General features: G+C 40.1%; 1 protein-coding gene across 1 annotated transcript; it reads right to left on the bottom strand.

Moving 5' to 3' along the window:
• Nucleotides 1-1177: 1177 nt before the first annotated feature.
• Nucleotides 1178-23041, bottom strand: PPP2CA (protein phosphatase 2 catalytic subunit alpha). The gene is made up of 7 exons (XM_061151312.1): nucleotides 22744-23041; nucleotides 8930-9139; nucleotides 5582-5755; nucleotides 4974-5063; nucleotides 4305-4466; nucleotides 2745-2863; nucleotides 1178-1942 (listed from the first exon to the last, which is right to left on the bottom strand). The coding sequence occupies exons 1-7, from the start codon at nucleotides 22843-22845 to the stop codon at nucleotides 1870-1872; spliced, it is 930 nt and encodes a 309-aa protein (XP_061007295.1). The 5' UTR covers nucleotides 22846-23041; the 3' UTR covers nucleotides 1178-1869.
• Between the last annotated feature and the right edge of the window lie 2070 nt (nucleotides 23042-25111).

Consider the following 25111-nt stretch of genomic DNA (forward strand, 5'->3'; position numbering starts at 1 on the left):
TTTTAACCACAGGACTTGAAAAACCACTGCTTGTATCTAGATCACTTGGACATTGGATCATAAGTACTGCACATTAATAAACTGTATGTCCAGTCAGAAATAAAAGGCATAAAATGATTTTAAAAAAAGAGAAAAGGATGTATTTCTTATGAAAGCATTTAAGAACAAAATGAAATGGAGACATGGAAAAATGAAGGTCTTTTGGACAATCAACTCCATGAGCTACCAAAAATAGTCAATTAGAACAGAAAAGAGTGGACCACTTAAAAATATATACTGTGTAGGTGTGTATTTTCTTCAAGTATCTTAGAAAGAGAAATGCAAAATATTTCCTCATCAGTTCCAAATTCACCACAGTACAAAGCAAAACTTTTATTACCATACCCACACAATTAAGTGTCCTGAAGTTTATTTATCCTGGTAGCTTAAAACAATCAAGTATTAGTATCTGTTTCAACTTCCTAATACTATTCAAAGGATAAAAGACAGGCTGGGGGGGGGGGAACTCATGTGCTTATCACTGCCACTTCATTTCAAATGCCATTTTTATCCTTGGGTGAATGTGCATAACACTAAACCATGATCCAGTAATAGTTTTTCATTTGGTTCAGTATCATATAAAGAACTTAAATTAATAGAGGAAAATATTTTAATAGCTATATCTTATCTGAGACAATTTAACTCTAAGGTCATATGACAAGCAACGTACAAGTATTTGTTAAAAACTTACCAATCTGTTAATCGTCAAAATGTCCATGTTACACAGCAATATTTATTACCAGAAACTGCAGTGACTGATGTAAGTAGACACACTAGTTTGTTAAACTCTACCTGAAAACATGCTTTCAACAAAGTCTGAACATCTTGTCTCTTGATCCATATGGTTTTACAATCAGGTCTTACTGAAGGAGCACACAGATTTCACTTCCTTTCTTGCAGACATCATGCAGGAAGAAGAATCCACAAAGAGCATTCTGGCAATCTGACAAATTGTACTATCTGGACTATAAGTCCTGAAATTCATTTAAAGAATGTCAAGGAGTTTACGAGAGAGATTATGTTGTGGCCTTGATTTTTATTTTTTTCCTGGAATTCTACAGATTCTAAAATTTATCAATTGATGTATCTTTTAAATAAACAGCACCAGTCTTGCCCATTGATACAATTAAAATTTGACTTTTTCAGCTCTTAGTTCACAAGTTTATTATGAAAAACACTGCAGTGCTCTTGTGCAGTAACATCATCTTACAGCAGGGAGAAAAAAAACAGTTCCATTCAAAACAACTCACCAGGTTCTGACAGTAACAAAGAACAACATGAGGCTGAGATTTGAGAAGGGAAAATAAAACTGAGTGCAGACAAATCATACAATTAAATTAAACGGTATCCCTGAAAATAAACAAAACGATTTTAAAACTCACAAGTAGAGGGGAGGCCTTGGTACTTATTTTTAAAAATGTTCATTAAGCTCCAATGATTGTTTGCTGCTATTCTTATCTACAGTCATGCTGAGTAAAGCTATAGCTAAATGGAAGTTAAATTGTATTCACGAGGTGTTAATGTTTACATCTTATTATTTGCAGTCTCTCAGAGAAAGCAAAGTAACTACAAATAGGCTATGCCAGAAACTGGTTTCTTGACCAACAATGTCGCTTCAGCATGCAATGAACTGGTTCATTCTAAAGTGGTCACGGCTGTTGATGACAGGAGGCTTTGTATTTTTATATGGCACATCTTTTTGGTCCGTGTGAAAACAAGTTTTTTTGAATGTTAACTATTCTCTGACACTTGTGGAGTTACTGTTGCTCTTCCCATATCCATTAGGTCAATATATGGTTCATGGCAATACTGTACAAGTTTAAAATTTCATTACAGGAAGTAGTCTGGGGTACGACGAGTAACATGTGGCTCGCCTCTGCGAGGTGCTGGGTCAAACTGCAAGCTGAAAAACAAAGACATATTTGCTCTAAGACATCAGTGTACTGATAATTAAAATCAATATTAGTCTCAGTTTTAGTTCCAGATGTACAACACAGTGGAGAAGGCAATGGCAACCCATTCCAGTACCCTTGCCTGGAAAATCCCAGGGACGGCGGAGCCTGGTGGGCTGCCGTCTATGGGGTCGCACAGAGTCAGACACGACTGAAGCGACTTAGCAGCAGCAGTATAACATATTGTTTTGAAACTTCTATACAGTAATTACAGCAAGTCACCTATGTAAGTCTAACTACCACCTGTCACCAAAGTTATTATTGTATTATTCGACTGTATTCCCCATGCTGCACATTTCATTCTTGTGCACATTTTTACACTTTTTTCCATCCAATGACTTATGTAATAGGACCCTAATTGTAGCCTTATCAGGCATTTTACATGCATTTTCTAGCTGTATGCCTCCTCAAAGAGCCAAGGCAACATCAGCCAGAGGATATGCTTCTATACATTGTGGTTCCTTCTGAGACCATTTGAAAAGATTCTACTAAATAAGTTTTAAAGAGTCTAAGGTACTGTTATCTATAATCATTTCATCCTCAGGATTTATTTACTCTACAATAAAAGTATACGTTTAAAAGTTAAGATCCTAATAATTCACATTAAGGCCTAGGTTTCTGTTGATATATTTCAAAGAAAACCTTAAAATCTGTTTGGAATCTGGATTTAGCATAAACTCTTGAACTATTAAACCTCCCATTAAAACTAACATTCAAGTAATGGTAACCAACTACTCAGGTGTGAATACTTACAAAGAGTATTTTAGAGTATCATCAAGCTCCATGATTGCAGCTTGGTTACCACAACGATAACAATAGTTTGGAGCACTGAAAATCGTTACTACATTTCGGTCATGGCACCAGTTATATCCCTACAAGGAAAAGAACAGAAAAACAAAAACAACAACTGTATTTTACTCCTTTATTTACACAACTAAAGGTGACTCCCTTCAAGAAGGAAAATAGATCTGCCCTTTTCCCCAAAAGGTTTTTACAAAAGCACTGCTTTGTTTCTGGATGATCTAACAATTTCCTATACTCTGCACAATGACCCCTCCTCACCCTCTGGCCATGCTGCACAGCTTGTGGGATCTCAGGTCCCCAATCAGGTAATGAGTCCAGGCCACAGCAGCAAAAGCACTGAATCCTAACCACTAGACCACCAGGAACTCCCTACGCAGAACTCAAGAAAGGTCCTAAAAACAACAACTAAAAACAAAACCACCAATCTCAAAAGGATAAGCTACTTCTCTCATTTCTTACTGCAACAGCCCTAAACACAATACAAGAATGAGTATATGGCCATTCCTTGTACAGGCAGATACACACTCCTGGAGACTAGAACCTCACTGATTCTGTCCTCAATACAGGCATTAGCTGAACTGCCCAGACACGAAGGAGAGATGACTCTAGGAACTCCAACCTCAACCCTCCAAAGTTCACCTGAATGTATGAGTAACTTTTAAAGTACTGTTCACAAATTTCTTTCCCTATCTCAAGCAAAGTCAGACTTTATGGATAATCACAGACTTGTGTCAGCATTAATCTAAATTGAATCTTAATTTTATAAGTATGCTTAATCAATATTTTATGCTATGAATTTAGCCCCTTTCCCTTTAGTTTCTTCTTTTAAATCACCTGTAATCCTACCATCCAAAGGATCACTTAAACATTTTGGGTGTATTTCTTCCCAAACTCTCCTCCATATATATGCATGCTAAATATATGTAATAAAACCGAGATTGAAAAATGTTATATTTCCATCTCCTCCATCTTACTTTCCCAGCCTTAAATCCCTAGCACTGCTCAGTCATTACGAATTATCTCAGAACATTTTAACACTTGCATCAAAAGCCTGAGATTTTACTTAGTTTTATTTTTTGACTATGGGGGTTCCTCGATGCTGCATGGGGGCATTCCTAGTCGCAGCGGGCTGGGGCCTCTCTGCCGCGGTGTTCAGGCTTCTCGTGGCAGCGGCCTCCCTTGTCCTGGAGCACGGGCTCCAGGCACTCCGGCTTCAGCAGTTGCAGCTGCCATGCTCTGTTAGCTCTGCCATATGTGGGATCTTCCTGGTCCGGGATCCAACTGGTGTTCCTTGCACTGCAAAGCAGATTCTTAACCACTGGATCACCAGGGAAGCCCCAAAAGCTTGGGCTTTTAATTCTAGTGTGTATCCATCGAAAAGGTTCAGGCTATAATGGTACACTCATCAGAAAAATACATGCATATTCTCACTAATACCATATAATTTAAAATTTCCTAAGATCTTAAGTTTATTTAAAAAGCAAGTCAATGTCAAAGAACAAAACGTACCTCCATCACCAGCTGATGAGCTCTAGACACCAACGTGAGGCCATTGGCATGATTAAATGTCTCAGAAATATCCTGCCCAAAGGTGTAACCAGCTCCCCGAGGAGATATACCCCAACCTCCACGGTCATCTGGATCTGACCACAGCAAGTCACACATTGGACCCTAAAAAGCAAGTTAAGTTTTAGACTACCTCTTGGAAAACTGGTTAATATGTGATCTCAGTAATTTAATCAGAAGCACCCTACTAAGTCACTTTTTGAATGGTGTTTGCCAAAACCGGTAAAAGGTTTTGCAGATACTTAAAATATCTGTGTCAAATAAGTAAGAAACTATTTCCAGATGTCTTTAAGACGCACGGCCTATACCAATGAGTTCTAACAGCATCAAGCTCTAACTAATTAATAGTATAGTTTAGTAATTAAAATAGATGCTCTGAAAATAGTCACCACCTCAGTCCTAAACCTAGTCCCAGAGCTGTCGTGATCTTGGCAGGTTTCTTAATGTTAGCTTCTGAAGAATAGGGTCAACGAGAGTGCTCACACCACATGGGATGATTTTTGAGAATTAACAAGAAAATATATAAAATGAACTAAGTTACAATTAAGAACAGTTCCTCTTTCTAAAGTTTTCTGAAAAGAAAATAATTTATTATCAAAAAAAGAATAATACCTCATGGGGAACTTCTTGTAGGCGATCAAGTGCTCTGATGTGATCCAGTGTATCTATGGATGGTGAGAGGCCACCATGTAGACAGAAGATCTGAAAAGAATGGTTTCCAACATTACCTTCATTTAAAATAAACATTATAGACTAAGCTGCAAACAGTAGCCCACATCACTCAGCCCCTTGGTTGTTTCTGTGTTCTGCCAGAACTGGGCTTGTTTCTGCAGGATCTTTCTTTCATCCCACTCTAAACTATGGAATATACTCTTTCTTCCTGATAAACCATCCCTATTGCACCCAAACTCCAATCAGATCTTGACTTTACCCTCATCCTAAACTATTATTTTCCTCCTCATAGAATTTTCTTGAAATTTCTCCGTGCACTTGTCTACTGGGACCAGAAAACATTGATTACATCTCCCCAACATGTCCAGAAACAGCCTAAGAGGATGGATGGGCTGTTATCTTCCACCCTACTCCATGATTCAGTGCCCCTCACAAAATGAGGGCCCAGAAGGATGTGAGGATGGAAAATAAGTTACTGGCACCTAAATGTTAAGAAAGCAAATGCCTGAAAATAATTAGAAACGTAAGCTTTAAGAAGACTTACATACCTGCCCATCCACCAAGGCAGTGAGAGGAAGATAGTCAAAAAGGTCTGTAAAATACTTCCAAACATTTGCATTTCCATATTTCCTTAAACACTCATCGTAGAAACCATATACTTGTGTGATCTGTCTGCTCTCATGATTTCCTCGAAGAATGGTGATACGTTCACGGTAACGAACCTGAAACAAAAAAATGGAAAACATGAACAGCTGGCTCCTTCAAAAACCAAGTAACAACCCAGCAAACATTCTACAGGAAAATACAGAGTTCCAATTTTGTTGGAAAAAATATCTCACACTCCCACATCACACAAAAGTGAAATCACACCTACAGATATTTATCCCACGGGGTATCTGCCAACCCCATCTCACTACCACCAACTTTATGTCAAGCATAATCATTAGCTGCAAAACTCCATCCATGAGTGTTTTTTTTTTTTATTAGTTATACAACCACTACAATTCAGTTCTAGAACCTTTCCATTAACCCAAAGATCCCACATGCCTGTTTGTGATCACTTCTGACTCCCTCTTCTCAGCAATTATTAATACTCTCTTGAGATTTGCTTTCTCTAGAAATTTCATAGAAATGAAACCATGTAAAATGTAGATTTTTTTTTAAACCACTTTAACTTAGCAGAGTATCTTTGAGACTCATCTGTATGTTAATCAGTGGTCTGTCTCTTACTGCGGCGCAGCATTCCACTATGACTACTGTTTTGGCTTTTTATTCATCAGCTGGCTGAACATTTGGCCTGTCTGCAGTTTAAGGCTATTATGAATAATGTTTCTATGATCCTACTGCCATGTAAGAATTTCTGTATGCATATACACTTTCAATTCTCTTGGGTGGATTCCTATGGTTCTAATATCTTCAACAAATTAACACTTGGTATGACTAGCCTCACCCATGAAAACCACTCTACTGGGTCTGATTTATTTCTGGCTGTGCCACACACGGCCTATGGGATCTTAGTTCCCCAATCAGGGATTGAACCTGCAACCTCTTTACTGGGAGCACAGAGTCTTACCCACTGAACCATCAGGGAAGTCCCTGGCCCTGATTTTGAATTTTAATTTGCATTTCCCTGATAACTAAGGTTTGAGCATCTTTTCATGTGCTTAATGACCATTCATACACCTTCATGGGTGAAACATCTATTCAAATATTTTGTCCACTTAAAAATTACTTGTTCTCGTATTGAGTTAGTACAGGTTTTAAAAATATGTATGAATACAAATTTTTTTTTAGTGATATCTCTTGAAGAACAAAAAATCAATTTGATGGAAGTCCAATTTATCAGCATTTTAATGGATTGTGCTTTTGGTAGCCTACCTAAATCATCTTTGTCAAACCCAAGGATAAAAAATAATTTTCTCCTATGTTTTATTTTAGAAGTTTCACAGCTTTAGTAATTCAGATTGAGATCTCCAATTAATTTTGACCTATCTGTAGAGTATGAGGTAGTTTAAGTTTGCTTTTTGCATAGGGATACACAACTGTTTCAGCATTATGTGCTGAAGTTTCCTTTCCCCTGTATTAAGTCTGCTAGGACTACCATACAGGATACCAGATATTAGAAAGCTTAAGCAACAGAAATGTATTTCCTCACAGTTCTAGAAGCTAGAAGTCCAAGATCAAGGTGTCAGCAGGGCTAGTTTCTTCTGAGGTCTCTCTTCCGTGGCTAGGAAATGGCCATCTTCTCCACGTTTCTTATCATCATCGTCCCAGTTTTTGCGCTCTAATCTCCTCTTGTAAGGACACCAGTCATACTGGATTAGGGGTGACCCATATGATCTCATTTTGCCTTAATTACCTCTTCAAAGGCCCCATCTCCAATACAGCTACACTCTGGGTACTGGGAGTTAGGATGCAGCATGAATTTGGGGAAGAGGTGGTAGTGGCAAATTCAGTTCATAACACAAACACCATTAAAAAAAAATTATTTATTTATGGCTGCACTGGGTCTTTGTTGCTGCACACACAGGCTTTCTCCAGTTGCAGCGAGCAGCAACTACTCTCTAGGAGCATGGCTTTCTCATTACAGTAGTTTCTCTTGTTGTGGAGAATGGGCTCTAGGGTGCGCGCACTTTAGGAGTTGTGGTTCACAGGCTCTAGAGCACTGACTCAGTACTTGTGGCACACCAGGAAAGCTGTCCTGCAGCACATAGGATCTTCATGGACCTATGCACCACTGGCAAGCAGATTCTTTACCACTGAGCCACCAGGGAAGCCCCAAACGTGAATTCTTAAAAGTTAGTATATTTATTCTTCCTCTGAGCGTTGGGACTCATCCTGGGCTTTAAGTATAGGTTCCCTTGCAAGATTGCTTTCATAGCACCTACAGTCACTGCAGAAACTTTCCATCATTTAACTCCACTCCTTCAATTTACAGATGCAGAACATAATGACCTCTGAAAATGTTTTGCAGCACTTTACATGACTCAGACTAGTTGCTTCATCAACACTTACATTTCTGTCGATTGCTCAAAATTCAGTGTTTGCCAAAACCACATCTCAGTGCTTCTCCAATACTAGAAAATGCTGTCAGTCATCTTACCATTTTTACATATTCTTTAATAAAATTATCTACCCAAAAGAAAACTCTAATAATTTAAGCAAAAGGTTATCCTAAAATGTTTTCTACCATTTTGTGTTTCACCTTCAAACCTTTGTATATTTCCCAAAGCTACAACTGGTATAAAAACAGCTGGCTTTCTTTAATTATCATTTCTATTGTACTAGATTATCATGTCATGTCTAACTGCTGCAAACTATTCCACTGAGATAAGCCATAACTTAGATATTCACTTACTGTTATATCAATTCCTTCTCTGAATTAAAGATAATGCTACAATTTACATTTTCATATACATAAAGCTTCTTTCCTCTTAAAACTTCTTCCTCAATACCATTTAGTTACAGGGTTGTTCTGTCAAAGGATATAAACATGCCAATATTGGAAATGCGCTGCTCCATTAGTGAATATGCTTCAAAAATACCTAGAAAGGTAATTATATTACCTGTTCTAACTCCAATTTATTAAATAAAACTTCTATTTAACCAGCCCTCTAGCATTTTTAAATCATCTGACTGAGGCGTTCTTTTCCTTAGAAAATAACTTGTTTTTATATTCTGTACCATTCCCTCACACTCAGAATTAAGATAGACACGATTTATTAAGTCCCAAATCTGAATATCTAGATTCCGAAATGTGGAGATTTATTCTAAAATCTAACATGCAGATAGAGAAGACCACAAATCACTGGGGGGCGGGGGGGGGGGGGCGGGAAGGACATTCAAGAGGGCCGTCATATCCAGTTCAAAATGCTCAAATATAAAATTGAAATTACCTTAAGAGCTACAAGCAGAGTAACTGTTTCCACTGAATAGTATCCTCTGTCAACATAATCGCCCATAAACAAGTAATTTGTATCTGGTGATTTGCCACCAATTCTAAACAGTTCCATGAGATCATGAAATTGCCCATGCACATCTCCACAGACAGTGACTGGACATCGAACTTCTTGCACATTGGATTCTTTTGTCAGGATTTCTTTAGCCTACAGATGGAGAAAAATAAACCAAGACACTTAGCATTAAACAACATAAACAAAGATATGTTTAGCTATACTTAAGATACAAGCTGCACTTAATACAGCTTTGAAGGGCAGATTCAGCATAAGATGAAAAAGCAGATAATTATGACCCCATTAAAATAAGAGGGCAAGACATGTCTAAAATCTATCCAACAGCTATCTCATCCCTGATCCTAGGAAAAACATGTATCAAGGTGCACAGTCCCATTCTTCCCATCAGTACCACAAGTTTTAGGCCTATTAGTTGCCATCTAACTAAATGCTCAAGAGATCATTATTAGCAGTCATATGGAGCAAGACACTCAGGTACCTAGTTCCTCAGCTTTAGAGTTGTAACTACAATATACTCTAAGATTTCAGGCTATGTGGAGAGGTTTCTTAGCCCTACTTTATTTAAAAAAAGATTCTGGGGACAATATTAAAACTTTGGATTTTGTTTTTACCCTCTTCATATTAAAGTACAAACTTACTGTTTTACAACTGTGACTATTCAATATACATGGTTTTTATGCTGCTTTTAGAAAACTAGCATCCTATGCATTTTCCCATGTAACCACAAATTCAAACATTACTTTAAAAAAAGATAGGAAACTCAATTTTTATTTCTTGCTGATTAATTATTATCTTTTTGGCTGTGCTGGGTCTTCCTTGCCGTGCATGGGCTTTCTCTTCATTCCAGTGTGCAGGCTTCTCTTGTTGCAGAGCACAGGCTTGGCAGTTGGGGCGTGACGGACCCAGAATGTGTGGGCTCAGTAGTTGTGGCACAGGGGCTTAACTGCTCCTCAGCATGTAGGATCTTCCAGGACCAGGGTCAAACCCATGTCCCCTGCACAGGCAGCATTTTAACCACTGGACAACCAGGGAAGTTCTAAACATTAGTTTTAAGAGTAACATAATAGTCCACTCAATAGAAACTCTTATTCATTTCCAACACACATTTATTAATCATTTGTGTTAGTTTCTCAGTTATGGCCGACTCTTTACAACCCCATGGTCTGTCCATGGAATTTTCTAGACAAGAATACCGGAGTGGGTTGCCATTCCCTTCCTCAGGGGATCTTCCCACTACTGTATGCTAAAAACCGTTGAGTAACTGGGAGATAACCACTCATTTGCTCGACTATGAGTGGTACTTTGTGCCAGACCCCATGCTAGTCCCTGGAGGTATAGTCAGTAAGACTGATCATTCCCAAGCCAGGGTTGGTGAGGGGGATTTGGGGAATTATTACAATTAGCAGATGCAAAAAGAGATGTATTAAAGTCCAAGGAATTAACCAGGAAAGGTTAACATGGTTATAGCGCAGTATGGAGAAACAGAGACAAGGGCAGACTAAGGTGGGGTCAACAAACCACCCGATTTTAGCACTGGTAGTCCTGAGTCCTAGGAAACACCTCAGTTGCATCCAGGCAAACCACGATGACAGACGGTCATCCAGGTAGGAGATATAGGGGGGGAACAGAGCATGGATATGGACTGAAAACAAGTCTAATTAAAGTAGTAGCAAAACAAAGATCCAACAGACAGAAGATCTGATGAGTGAATTTAGGATTTCAGAGGTAGTGTTATGACTGAGGATACCTGAGGTGGAGTAGAGCTTAAAGGTCACCCACCAGTACTCAGGGAGCAAACGACCGACAAGTCTTGCCTGTCTCCTTCCAAAACATATCTCAATCCATATGCTTCTACATATTTTGTCAACATCCTGATCCAAATGACCATCACTTCACCTGGATTGCTGTTAGCCTTCACAACGATCTCCCTGTTTCTAGTCTTCCTCCTCCAATTTATTTTCCATGTAACAATCAAAGTGACAGCTTAAAAATTATCACCAGATTCACTTTATCCACCACTGTCTACACCAGGGGTCCCCCAACCTCTGGGATCTAACGCCTAATGATCTGAGGTGGAGCTGATGTAATGATAATAAAGATGAAGTGCACAATAAATGTAACGTGCTTGGATCATCCCAAAACTAGCCTCCTCTATGGAAAAATAGTCCTCCATGAAACTATGGAGGTCCCTGGTGTCAAAAGGTTGGGGACTGCTTGTCCACACAGCACCTCACTAGAACAACACCCCAGATGTAGAAGGCACTTCTTATTTTGAGGGAATCAAGAACTTAAACTGAGATACTCGATAGGTACTGGTGTCTTCAGGGAGAGCCCTGAACGTCTCCCAGGACAATGGCATAAGTACAGGCTTAGAAAATGGTACCCAAGTTCTCTGGATAATGAAGAAACAACAGGTAATAGCTGTAAAGAAAAAAGGCCAAGTATCTAGGTTGAGGACAGAAGCCTGACAAACACGGGGAATTTTATTCTCAAGTAGAAGAAGGCAGAACACATCCACCTGGGAGAGCTACTACAGAAGGTACAAGACTTTCTCAGGGAGAGAACTGTGGCTAACAAGTCACAGCTCACTACATTGCGAGCAGCAACCATGGATGTCAAGCACTGATTTACTTACTGCTGCACTGGGTTGCTGTGCATAGGCTTTCTCCAGTTGTGGTGAGTGGGGGCTGCTCTCCTGATGCAGTGTGAGGGCATCTCATTGCAGTGGCTTCTCTTGTTGGGAGCATGGGCTTAGTTGCCCTGCAGCATGTACAACTTCCCGGGACCAAGGAACCCACATCCCCTGCAGTGGTAGGGGTATTTTTAACTGCTAGACCACCAGAGAAGTCCCCTACAGACTGGTTTTAAGGCAGTGGGATGCAACCTTAGCAGCACATTAAAAAATCACTTAGAAAATCTTTAAAAATATTCAGATGCCCAACTACTACTTCTCCCAATTAAGTCAGAATCTTCGTGGGTGGGATCCAAGCATAAGTAAGTCTTCCCTCCCTACTCTATGCTTTCTTGGGTGCAGTCAAGCTTAAGAAGAACTATTTTGAAGTCTCCGAACATTCTGGGGAGACTATTTCAGGACACTTATCAACCACTGACATAGAAATGTTAATTAGTTTGATCTAACATTTTTAAATTTAGAAAAAAATCCCATTTCAAAAAGAGGCCATTTCTTAAGAAATTCATTTACTCTATCTCTCTACAGTAATTCCAACTTCCCAATTCATTATTACTGAAAAGCAGAATATTCTGTTATTAAATACTCCATTACTATGTCTATTTGGAATACTGGGCCCAATGTTATCAGCACGTAGTACATACATGCGTTCCCAGCTGCCAAGGTGCCGCCAAGGTGCATCTGGCTCCTGGCAACCCCATGGTCTCAAGTCTGTCAGGCTCCTCTGCCTATAAGATTTTCGAGACAAGAATACTGGACTGGGTTGCCCTGCTCTCCTCCAGGGGATCTTTCCACCCAGGGACTGAACCTAGGTCTCCTGGATTGCAGGTGGATTCTTTACCACTGAGCCACCTGTGAAGTCCTCAGTACATACTATGAATGAAATGATAGGTTCTACTTAAACCCATGTAAATCTTGCCTTGATGTTACCACACTTATTTCCACCAGAAGTTAAAGCTGTCATTAATGACTGCCTTTTAAAAAATAGTATTTCCTGTGATTTATTACTGTTTCTAAATTGGAGTATAATTGCCTTCCAATGTTGTGTAGTTTCTGCTGTAGAGCAAAGTGAATCAGCTGTGTGCTGTGCTTAGTCACTCAGTCACGTTGCACTCTCTGCGACCCCGTGGACTGTAGCCGCCAGGCTCCTCTGTCCATGGGGATTCTCCAGACAAAAATACTGGAGTGGGTTGCCATGCCCTTCCTCCAGGGGATCTTCCCAACCCAGGGATCAACCCAGGTCTCCAGCACTGCAGGCGGATTCTTTCCTCTCTGAGGCACCAGGGAATCAACTGTATATAGCATACATAAATCCTCTTCGTCTCACCCCACTGCCCATCCTACCTATCTAGTCATCAGACAGCATGGAGCTGAGCTTGTAACTGCCTTAAATCCCTTATAATCTACTCAAAATTTCTATTCAAATCATAAAAGAAAAGCCTAAATGCTATTTGTTCCTTTCAGGGCTTTCAATTTAGACAAATCACAATGATAAACATTGTATCTACCTTCAATTTTATTTTTTAGTCTTTATTTAATTTGTTATAATATTGTTTCTATGTTTCACTTTTTTGTGGTTTGTTTTTTTTTAATTACCTCTACGCATGTGGGAACCCAGCTTTCTGACTAGGATCCAACCCACACCCCCCTGCACTGGAAAGCAAAGTCTAACCACTGGACAGCTAGGGAATTCCCAACAGTAATACATTCTTGTAAAAAAAACTTTAGCAGCAGATAAAACTAAATGTCCCTTCTGACCACTCTCCAGAATTCTACTTTTCTTGGGAAAAATAACCAACCACAGCATTCTGAGGTATATCCTTCTGAAGTCTTATATACATAATTTTATATACATATTATATTCCCACAGAAACATAATAGCTTTCTTTCATTTTTAAACTAGAAACAACATTAAGGGAAAAGCAGCCTTCTCAGAGTTCATAATGCATACACATAGAGACCAGGTCGATTTCTCACACTGGAAGTAAAATACTTCCAGAAGGATTAGGATACAAGGAGTGTGTACTGAAATGTATATCCCAGTACCTGCTCCCTTGTATCCGTATGCTGGCATGTTTCCTGAAAGATTTCATGAAGTGGACCTATGAGCATATGCAGCAGTTTGTACTATTTTTATGTTGACACTACCAGACCGTCCTCTGAAAAGGAAAGGCCACTGTATAGATAAAGTGAACACTCTTACCCTGGGAAAGTCAAAGCTTGCTCCTCCCTTCCCAGCAAATTTTAGACCAGAAAAATTATAATTAAATCCTGAAGAAGTCAGTAGTATATATCAGATGCAATCCAGCCAACTATTAAATATATTGTAATAAATATTCAAGCTTATAAAGGACCAGTTAAAACACACTTTAAAAAAAAAATCTCAATTTACCAGCTCTCAGATGATCACTACACCAAAAGATGAAATTCCCAGAACACCATAACAAAAAAGACTGCAGACGTCTCGTTAAAGATTATTCTACAGTCAGGAAAACTAATCATAGAAATGTCTGAGAGAAGCTGTGCTATCACAAAGAGTCAGGCCTATAAATCTGAGAAGCACCTAACAGAAGCACCCCTCTATGGGTCACCCAAAGAGACCTCTAATGAGTCACCATCTTTAGTGTCCAAGCCTTTACCAACCACTAGTTTCAAAGACAGCTGGCTATACAACTTCAACTCTCTGGTTTAGTACTCAAAGTAAATGGCAGAAACAGACTTTCAAGGTAACTTAGTTAACATTAAACATTTAAAGAAATTTTAATAACTACCTTTTCACTCTGATGGTATTCTAACTCCCAAAACTTAAAGCCTCAGGTCATCTGAATTATTCACAGAAGCAAAAGCAACACACCTCCCAAACTTCTATTTCCCCTAAAACATTTCTCAAGGACTTCAAAGTCTCAGCTAATATAATTAATATTTGAAAAAAGAATGAAAAGCAAGTTCTAAAAATTAGTGTAACTAGCACCATATTGATTTATTGGGCCCCTACTGAAATTCAGTCAAATGATACAGATTGATATGAATTAATTCAAGGGAAGTATCTTCCCAGAAAAGTCAAAACTGAAACAAGTTATTCCATTTAATAAGAGCTTATCACAAGTAACTGTGGAAAGTTAAAATTTCTTACATGTCCTAAAATTTTAAAACTTAAAAGATTCACCCAAAGGACAGTAACCTTCAGGAACATTAACTTATTATAAACATCCTCTCAGCATTCTGAGTTCGGATTCAGAAATCTCATTTTATTTTCAACCTACAAAAAACCATCAGGTAATAAGGTCAATGACCTATAGACTTGTTTTATATTCTTAGATATGGACTATCCCTAACCACCATAACAATGTGAAACTGCAAACAAATCAGACTGAAAATAGATCAACAAAGCCAAGATTTTTCAAGGAAAGCAAATAAAAGAAGAAAACATGAACAACAGATTCACCAACCATTTATATATATTAATTTCCTTAAGGATATACAATAGTGATATAATTTCTATGTAATTTACACAGCAGAAAAGGCTATGCAACACATTTATGCATTTTTACATTTTAAATAAAAAACAGGCAATGTATTTATGCATTTTATTATTAAATCAAGAAAAACATCTAAAAATACAAAATAATTACAGTGTAAAAATTCTTTGTATAAAATGACTGGAAAACAATAAAATCTAAGAGATTGTTTTATTTCAGTGGTTAACCTGTAAGAATATGGCCTTCTCAATTTTACCATACCAACAAAAGCTATTTTCATTTCTTTGTATTCCCTTCCAGTTTACAAGTGGCCACCATCTCAATTTGTGTCCTAAAGTTCCAAATACTGATCCAGTTTCCTACAGCATGATACTGATCAATGTAAACTGTTGTATAATATGCTCCTGAACAGATCTATACATGTATTATTATTTGAATCATTTTCCTTCAGGAAAATTTCAATTGTGGCATTACAGTATTAACATTTTTTGTTTTCTATGTACTACTGGACCAACTACTGCCCAATGTACTATGCAGTAATAAATGGAAGACCGTACCCATTCTCAGCTATTTCAGATATGAAGTGTTATCTTCTAATTTAACTGACACTTTTCATTTAAGAGTTCAGACTTTTATTTCATGTTTATATAGCATCAGGTATTTCTTCTCCTACACAGTGTGTCCACACAAACTAGATCTTTCTATGAAAAATCTGGTAATTCTAGTGTTCATTAGAACTCTAGTTTAAGTAAATTTTACATTTCATATTTCAATCAGTTGAATACATCTACCAGTACAGCCATAAACACATGAGAAGCAAACAAAAAAGTAATTTTTGAATTTTACTTCTCAGTTTAAGTGAAAAAGACATCTGAAAACTTTTTTAAGACTCCATGCTTCTACTGCAGGGAAGATCTTGCATACTGCTCAGCGTGACCAAAAAAATAAGAAGTAAAAATAAATAAAATGCCTCTAGGGTCAAACAACCATGTTAGGTATCCTGGTTAGGCATGGAAAGATATTTCAAAATATAAAATAAAAAGCACAATAAGTTTGCAACAATGAAGTTTCTCAATATCCTAAGAGAATTTCATTTTGCTTCATACTGCCTTTATGGTTTAATATAAAAGTTGTTTTTTTTTTTTTTAAAGTTCGTGATAAATATATGACCCGATTTTTATTTTGGTGTCATACATAAGGTAAGACATATTACTAAGCTCTAGAAGCAAATGAATCTTGAGTTAATTATCTCCAACTACCAAATCTTTCTTCATAAACTTAGTCTTTCATTAATTATACTGATCAGATGCCACTAGTATTTTATGAAATAGTTCAGTCATTTTTGATTAAAATTCTGTATTTAAAAGTCCTCTAGAGAAGGGAAAGGCTACCCACGCCAGTATTCTGGCCTGGAGAATTCCGTGGACTGTACAGCCCATGGGGTCACAGAGATTTGGACATGACTGAGCAACTCTCACACTTTGCTTTTTGATTTAGGGTCTAATGGAAAGAAAAAGGTCAGGGATGAGGGGAATCCTAAAATTCTATCAAGAGAATATGTGATGTTTTCCCATCTGTTTCTGTCAAATGACTATCTTACTTCCGACCAAAATGAACATTAAAAAAAAATATTTTAAATTATTTATGACTGCTCACGGGCTTTCTCTAGCTGCCCCAAGCAACTAGAGCAATAACTACTCTTTGTCGGTATGGGCAAGCTTCTAATCACAGTGGCTCCTCTTGTTGGGTAGCACAGGCACTAGGGCACCCAGACTTCAGTAGTTGTGGCATGTGGGCTCAGTAGTTGCCTCACACATGTGGGATCTTCCCAGACCAGGGACTGAACCTGTGTCCCCTGCACTGGCAAACAGATTCCCAATCTCTGGACCACCAGGGAAGTCCTGACCTTTTCTTTAAAGTAGTATGTCTCACTTGCAACAGGATGGCCCCCATTTCTACCAACAAACATACACACGTGCATGAATTAAACAGTCTCGATCTTTCCTGCATAGGGGAAAAAAATGTTAATCTACTAAACTGAGAAATGTTGCTATATACACAGCTAAAATTTTCACAACAATCCACCTTGAATGAGATTCATCCTCACCGAGTTTGGTCTCTTCTCTCATCTGTGAGAGGTGACTTAGCCTTGAGGACCTTTAAAGTTCTTTTCATGACTAAAAAGGGATTCCCTCATAACTCAGTTGGTAAGAATCCACCTGCAATGCAGGAGACCCCTGTTTGATTCCTGGGTAGGGAAGATTCGCTGGAGAAGGGATAGGCTACCCACTCCAGTATTCTTGGGCTTCCCGTGTGGCTCAGCTGGTAAAGAATCTGCCTGCAATGCAGGAGATCTGGGTTCGATCCCTAGGTTGGGAAGATCCCCTGAAGAAGTGAAAGGCTACCCATTCCAGTATTCTGGCCTGGAAATTCCATGGACTGTACAGGCCATGGGATTGCAAAGAGTCAACACGACTGGAGTGACTTTCACTTTCATCACTAAAAAGCTTTTTTATTGGAAGTCAAAGCCCCCCAACAGATAGCAGGCAACATTGCCAGTTTACAGATGATGGGCAGCAGAGAAAGACAATTAACGTGATAGCCACTAGCACAAAAATTCTAAAATCTTCCCTATCTGGAGCTTACAAGTTCAACCTCCTGACTTATCCAAAACCCTGCTACAGAGCAATAACAAATCCCTACAACAACAACAACACTATTTAGACAAACTTAAATAGTGAAAATAGAACATATAAGGAGAGCATAAAAATTTTTGGTTGAATGTATTCCAAAAACAAATGTACACTGTCACAGTTAGCAGTATCACTGACACGCCATAACTTGTGTGAACTACACTTTGCATGACTAAGTTATCTAATGTTTACCTTTCAGGGGCACTCTAGAAAAAAGGTTCTCAATCTTCTTTCAGGCCTCTCAACAACAGAAAGGTAAAAATTCCCACTGGTGGTAGTAACTAAATGACTAAGGCAGAGGTGGGGACAGGGTGTGCCAGAGTGACTGGTCAGCTGGTCACATATAGTTTAGAAAATACCCAGATGCAGATATATCTGTCACTGCTTTGTTCATCCATTCCAAATCACAATACCAATCAATCAACAGGCAACAGTAACTTTGTACTGTGAAAAAATTAAGCAGTCAGTCCTAGAGTGCTCTTTACAGTCCTTTCAGACCTCACTCACCCCAGCCATTTACTGGCCACCAGACCTCTCTCCACTTCAGTCTCTTCTAGAACTCCTGCTCCAGAAGTTGAAATCCCCTCCATAGTTATACTCTATTTCAGATCTCACTTGTGCAGTGGAGTGCAAATTGAGGTTTTTTCATAAAAGGATGATAATGAGAAATGGGTAAGGAAAAAAGGTGCAAATAAGAGAAACAGCTCTTAAAAAAAAAGAGAGAGAGAGAAACAGCTCTAAATATAAAGAAAATAGTAAAAGGAGGGGAGTTGATTCTATGACACACATAACTTTTCCTACTTCTTCTCAGCACCCTCAAGAGAGACTCCTCTCCACCATTACATTAATCCAAACCCAATGTCTCCTGGTTTTCCTTAAAGCTCATCTCCTCAAAACTAAATAAATACACTCTACAGGTAACTGACAAACCTGACTTACAATGAAACCAGGAAAAAGAACACCAAACAAGAGTTATCTCAAATGCTCTTCCAGTGCCCATCATTCTTTTTATAGCATGAGTTTCACCTTAGTTCTACTGCCCATATTTGCAGACACAGAACTCTTGATTCTGACAGAGAAACAAAGGTAGAGTTGGGGGAGGGGGGAAATTTGTGTGTCCAAAAAGAACTGTTCACCTTTTTAGTGTTTCCTCATTAAGTCAACTCAAAGACAACTGCACTACTGATTCACGCCTGGAAGATCACAAAATACACCCAGGCAAACAGCCTTGATCAAGGTAGCTATGAGGATAAAAAGAAAGGCATTTTAACAAGCTGTAATGAACAATATAAATGTCAGCTACGCTTTATTAGAATATTTTAGAGCTCATTCTCTGGATCATGATTTACACTATCTTAGAATACACAGAAAATGAACTGGGGTTTTCACCTCACTAATCTTATTTGAGAGGCAAATGCAGTTAGCCACATCCAATATTGAAGAATAATTACTGTTTCCTCCTCCAGGACAGAGTGAAACAACAGTATGTGACATGAATAGGAAGCTTTTAAGCAATCAGAACAAAAATTATACTTTCTTTTACACAACTGAGGAGTCTGCAATTCAGTTTGGCCTCAACTCATCTGCAACCTTCATTATTAACACTACCTTAGAAGAGAGGGAGGCTGTGAATACTACAACATTGGGCTTAAAGTCTCTAAAACTAGGCAATCTCAATTTAGTTGCTGTAGCCAAGTCTCTTAACCTTTCTGAGGTGTGGTTTCTATCTATGAGGATAACTGTTTTATAAGCTTGTTAAGAGAATTGCGTATGTGATAGTATGATGAAAACAGTATTTGTATCATGCTGCCCCCACAACTGCTTGTTCTTGATATTCAAATTACCTTTATGGAAATGAGTCAAACAACCTTTTAAATTAAACACACACATACAGACTCACAAAAATATATTACCCATTTCATATAGAAATTTAACCTTGGTCAAGTATTTTGCAGGTCATCCAACCAGAAGGAAGACTCATACTGCATTTTATTTATAGTGCTTGCACAGCAATAGAAAATAGCATGCCTAGGTAAAGAACTCCTCTGGATACAAACAACATTCTCCACAAGTTTGGTAAGACATGAAAGCACAAAGCCAAAAATCATACCTAAATGAAACCACTGCTGAACAAAACAAGACTGTTTACTAGAGCTAGGCACACAACAACATCCTTGGCTTTGATATAGATCGCATCCTGGGGGAAGAAAATCTTAACTAGTTAACATAAAAGTCATATTCACTCTTGCTTATAAAGACACACTTTTCTTCTTATAACCAAAGAAATTAAGAATTAGTTATCTCCACCAAGCATCTCTTCTTTAAAAACAAAAAGGGAAAAAAGAAAAAAACTATAATACTAATCAAAGTTTTTCCCTCAAGGTTTTCAAAATTTGTAGCCTTCACTAGATGTACTACTGGTCATACAAATATTAATGGTGAAAAGAGAACTTTTTTTCTTTCACTAAAAAGAATTGTACAAAAGATCTAAGTCATGTACTTTAACTTGTCTTGTCTATCTAAAAAGTTGCCTTCAAATTAATTTAGCTTGAAAGACTAATAGAGCTCTAAAACTTGGAATACTTAAGTTAAAAACATTTTGAAAGCTGTGTGGTATCTCCCCAAAAGGATCCAAGACTTAGATATCTAGCTTCAAATACTTTTTCCTTTTTTTCGGCTCTAAGAATTAAAATCCTGATGCAGGAAGGAAAAAAAAAAAAAAAAAATCTTGATGCAGTAAATGAGCAATGGAGAATTAAGCATAAATTGATTAATCTCACCACATCTAAATTTACAAAGAGGTGGGAAACAATGACCATTCACCAAATAGATCAAGCTTCAGCACCCCACTGTAACTCCAGTATTATCTTCTGTTGTCTCCAACAAGAACACTCTACCTCTGTGGTCCATCTGCAACTGATTTCCAACTAGATTCAGTCTCCTTGAGGATAAGCATGATTATTTTTCATTCTTCTCATAAAAGTAAGCAATCATGGGTATCAAGTAAGTTTTCAATATTTAAACACAGTACTAATTTAAAATACTCTCTAATTTAATGTACTCTCAGATTAGAAAGAACCTTGGGACATCTGTTTTAATTCTAGCTTATAGACAGGAGGACCAAGTGACGTGGCTGCCTCAAGGTCAGAGACAATTACTTGGTGGCAGAAAGAGGACTAGTGTCCAGGTCTATCGCACAGTTCAGTGGGCTTCTAACTACATCATTGCTCTCTTGCAGTATTTTCTAAGCAAATGACTAGTCACCTAGCCAACTGCTGACTGAAAGTCAGTATACAGAGTAAGAATTCAACCCTAGAAGTCATTAAAATCATCACTTACAGTAGTACCTAAACACTAAGACCTAACATTATACATTAAGTGATCCTTAAGTCTATTTCTAAACCTTTAAAACAAACGTCATTCTCATGAATTAAGGATCAAGAAGCAACACAAGACTACACTGTTACTATTAAAATTCAGCTCGGTGAGATGATGCGCCACCTCATCAACTAACAGTTTCTGTCGAAGTGGGGATAAACAAATCTGAATTAGACTCACTTAAATTGCAATTACTCACAGAATAGTATCTGAACAGCCTGTTTTAGGAGCATATACATCAAGCTCCCATTAAACCACAAGTCAGCATAATTGCTGTCTAATAATTACCTTCACTATTCCAGAAAGGCTGACATTCCACAATTCTGTGTAACTAAAATGAGATGCTGCAGGTAATTTTGAAAAGGTTAAACTGAAGCATTCATGGTGGAGCTCATCATTTTCTCTACTTTAGAAAACTGAATTATAAGACTTAAATCCAACAGGCTACCTGTTTCCCCAACTCCGTGGGAAAAATAAATAGGAATTAGGTAACTTAAAATGCACTTGCTGAAACAGACTACAACATTCCAATTTCAACATCCGTGAGAGAAACTATTTTAACACTAAGCACAATGTCTGGAATACAGAAAAAGCTGAATCGACATATATTATTATTACTATCACTATTTAAAGTCACAAATACACAACATTTCCAGCAAGGAGCTAGGACACAATATTTGCTGCTCTTACAGTTCACGGTGCTCATTTAAAAAATAAATGGCAAAAAAAAATGGCTTAGAGAAGGGTTTCACACTACCCAATTTGAGTCAGCATATAAATCATAAACTGACACTTGATTTCCAATCCAAAGTTCCTTATGGAGTATGACTCACCAAATTCTCCATTTCTTCCAACTATGAAAAAGAAGTTACACTCCTCTCTATAACTACCACCTCTGACATTCGTAGGTTAGAGATCCATCTTAAAATTCTTCAAAAACACACCTTAAGTCTCTAGAAGAGACTGCTCGGTGCGTTTAACACAAACCACCCAAGACAGTACTTAAAGTTGTGGGGCCTTTAGGTAAGACCTGGGATCTGGTCTACAAGCTTGCCTTTCGGGGAGCCTCTGGACAGCTCTGGACCTGAAAATTAGGCCAGAGAACCAGTAAAAAGCCTCTTACTTACCTCAGAGAAGAGTTCTGGGCCCCATTCCCAAGCCACAGAACCCAAGTTCTCTTACCTAAACCTTCCCCAACTCCGACCCACAGGGTCTCACTCCCCCCAGTCATCTCGCCCCGCGCCAAAGCCGGGAAGCTCTAAAGCCCCGGAGTTGAGTGAACGGCGCCATTTTAGGCGGCCGTGGCAGCGACAACCAATCCCTGCGCGAGAGGCAGGGGGCGCCGGGTCGCCCGGGAGCCGCCTCCGGGCCGCGCCGGGCGCGGGTCCGGGAGGCTCGGGGGGCCGGGGCCTCCGCCATGTTGCACCCTCCCCACGGCGGCCTCCTTCTCGGGAGGGCTCTGCCCGCCGCGGCTCCCCCATCCGAGATGTAGCTCACCTTCTCGCAGAGGCTCTTAACCTGGGACTCGGACAGCTGCTTGCACTCGTTCAGCTGCTCGATCCACTGGTCCAGCTCCTTGGTGAACACCTTCTCGTCCATGATGCCACCCGCCCGAACCGGCTGCCGCTCCGCGCTCCTCCCGCGCCGCCGCCCGCACACGGGCCACACGCACACGCCGCCGCCGGTTCCCGGAGTATTTGTGCGGGTACTGGCGGTTGCTCGGCGCTAGCGCTGGCCCTGTGGCTCGCCCCTCTGTGCTCGGCCACCGGCCGCTGTCCTCCTTCACTCGCTCTAGCCCCGAAGCTCTGCTCTCTGTAATGGCGGCCGCCGGCGTGGTGACGTCACGCCCGGCGTCAGGAGGCGGCAGGGTGCGGAGGGGTAGAAGGGCCGGGACCGGAGCTGCGCAACTGCAGCGCCAGCCACGCTCCGCCGCCAGACGCGCGAGGTAGGGCTCGAGGCGCAGGCGCAAAGCAGCCTGCTGGTTACTGAGGCACCTTGGCCTGCAGGGCGTGGTCTTCTAGAAGGGAGGGGCCGAGGGAAGGGAAGACCTAGACCGAGCAGGGGCCCGGCTTGCTGCCGGGAAGTAGGCTAATCCCAGAGCACTGAGTCCTGTGCTGCGCGGGCGTGGACGTGGCGCAGGCGCGGTCGGGGTGGGAGGATGGCTCCTTGCACCTGGAGACTTTTTCCCTAAGGTGATACCCTTCGGCTTTTCACCTGGCGACTAAAGTCAAATTAAGGAAACTAGAAATGCGACCGCATGGCTCCTGTATGATACAACAGTACTGAAATTGAGTGGAATTCTTGCATCTTGGGAGCAAGAATGGGCGCCGAGTGGTAGCGTGGTTGGAGTAGCCACTTCCTCCTCCGGGCGCGGTCGGCACCTTGTAATTAGGTCACTCGTAGGCGGAGGAGGGTGTACCTGTCGGGGGAAGGCCGTGCGGTGCACCTGATTCCCCCGGCACACACCTGTCCCCAGGCCTAGACGTCTCTTCTGGCCCGGTAGCTGGGGCCTCGTAGCGCTCCTGGCTCCTGCACGCGCCGCGAAGCCTCGCCCCTTGTAGCGTCTCTCCCCAGGTGTGCGTCTCCCTCCAACTCCAATTATTCCAGGGAAGGAGAAACGCTCCCCCCAAACTCCCCCAGGGTGGGCAAACGCTCTGCTGTCTCTGGCCTTTATTCTAAAAGGGAAAGCCGGGAGGAGATGACGCACCCGTCCTACCCGCGACCAGGTTAGAAGCAGCTAAGATCCGCGCTTTAAAGAAAGCTCAGATACCTTAGGATCGGACCTCTGTCTGGTTATGAATCTTTATGAGATTTATTAAATGTTTTCACATTTCGTTGTCCCTGCATTCACAGAAATATTTGGCTCCGTAGAGTGCCAACTATGTGCTAGATCCATGCCTGGGAGACAGAAGGATCATTCAGACAAAGTGTCTTACCCTGGTGGAACATGTATTCTCCCAACAGTATTTCATAGAATGGTCTGGGGACAGATAGGCAGAAGAGTGATTATGGTGTCCACAGCACCTGAGAGACAGCTTTCCAAAGGACATTAAACCTCAAAGGGCAAGGCAAGAGCTGAACCTAGTCCCTGTCTTCTAGACTCCTTATCCCCATAGCAGCTGACCCAAGCACTCAGCAAAGTGCTGGAGGAGAGCTCTCACTCAGTAGCCCTGAGGACATCAGGCCGACCTCCGATCGACAAGGCTGTAGAAGACCGTGGAGATTAGTTAATATGGGACTAAAAATTCTTCATCCAAAGACAACTTGCTTGGCAAGGCTGACTGACTTGGTCTACCCCAGGGCTGGAAATTGCAATTTCGCTTTCCCAATTTCTGACTATGTTTTGCAATTAACATCCTCAAACACAGAGGAGTAAGAGTTAAGACCATGTGGAATGAACGGAGGAAAAAAGGGCATCACTTGGTGTCCATAATTATAAAGCCATGCCCCGTGTGCTATCTTACTCACCACTGCCCTGTATTTGTGTGAAAAGTGGGCCTGTCTCATAGGGCAAGAAGCAGACTGGCACTCAGACTTGCCCAAGGTACTGCTCAGGATTTAAAACTTCATAGCTCCAAGTGCAAGGTGTCAGCCACACTCACACAACTGACCTCTAAAGACTGAAATATGGAGCAAGGTCAGTATAATTACCCTTTGCCTGAGTTTTCTTTCTAAAAAGGTGGGGGTGATGTTAGTTTGGCAGATTGAGTGCCCAATATGTGCTAAAATTATAATGAGTAGGTTATTCCAAAATGCTGTGAGCTCCTTGTTGGTAGCATTAATGTAGGTATTATTTTCTCCTGATGCATATGACCTGGCTCACCACCACCACAAAAAGGGAAGATATAATTATATATACTTAAAA

The sequence above is a fragment of the Dama dama genome, chromosome 9 (genome assembly GCF_033118175.1).
Source record: "Dama dama isolate Ldn47 chromosome 9, ASM3311817v1, whole genome shotgun sequence".
Taxonomy (NCBI): Eukaryota; Metazoa; Chordata; class Mammalia; order Artiodactyla; family Cervidae; genus Dama; species Dama dama.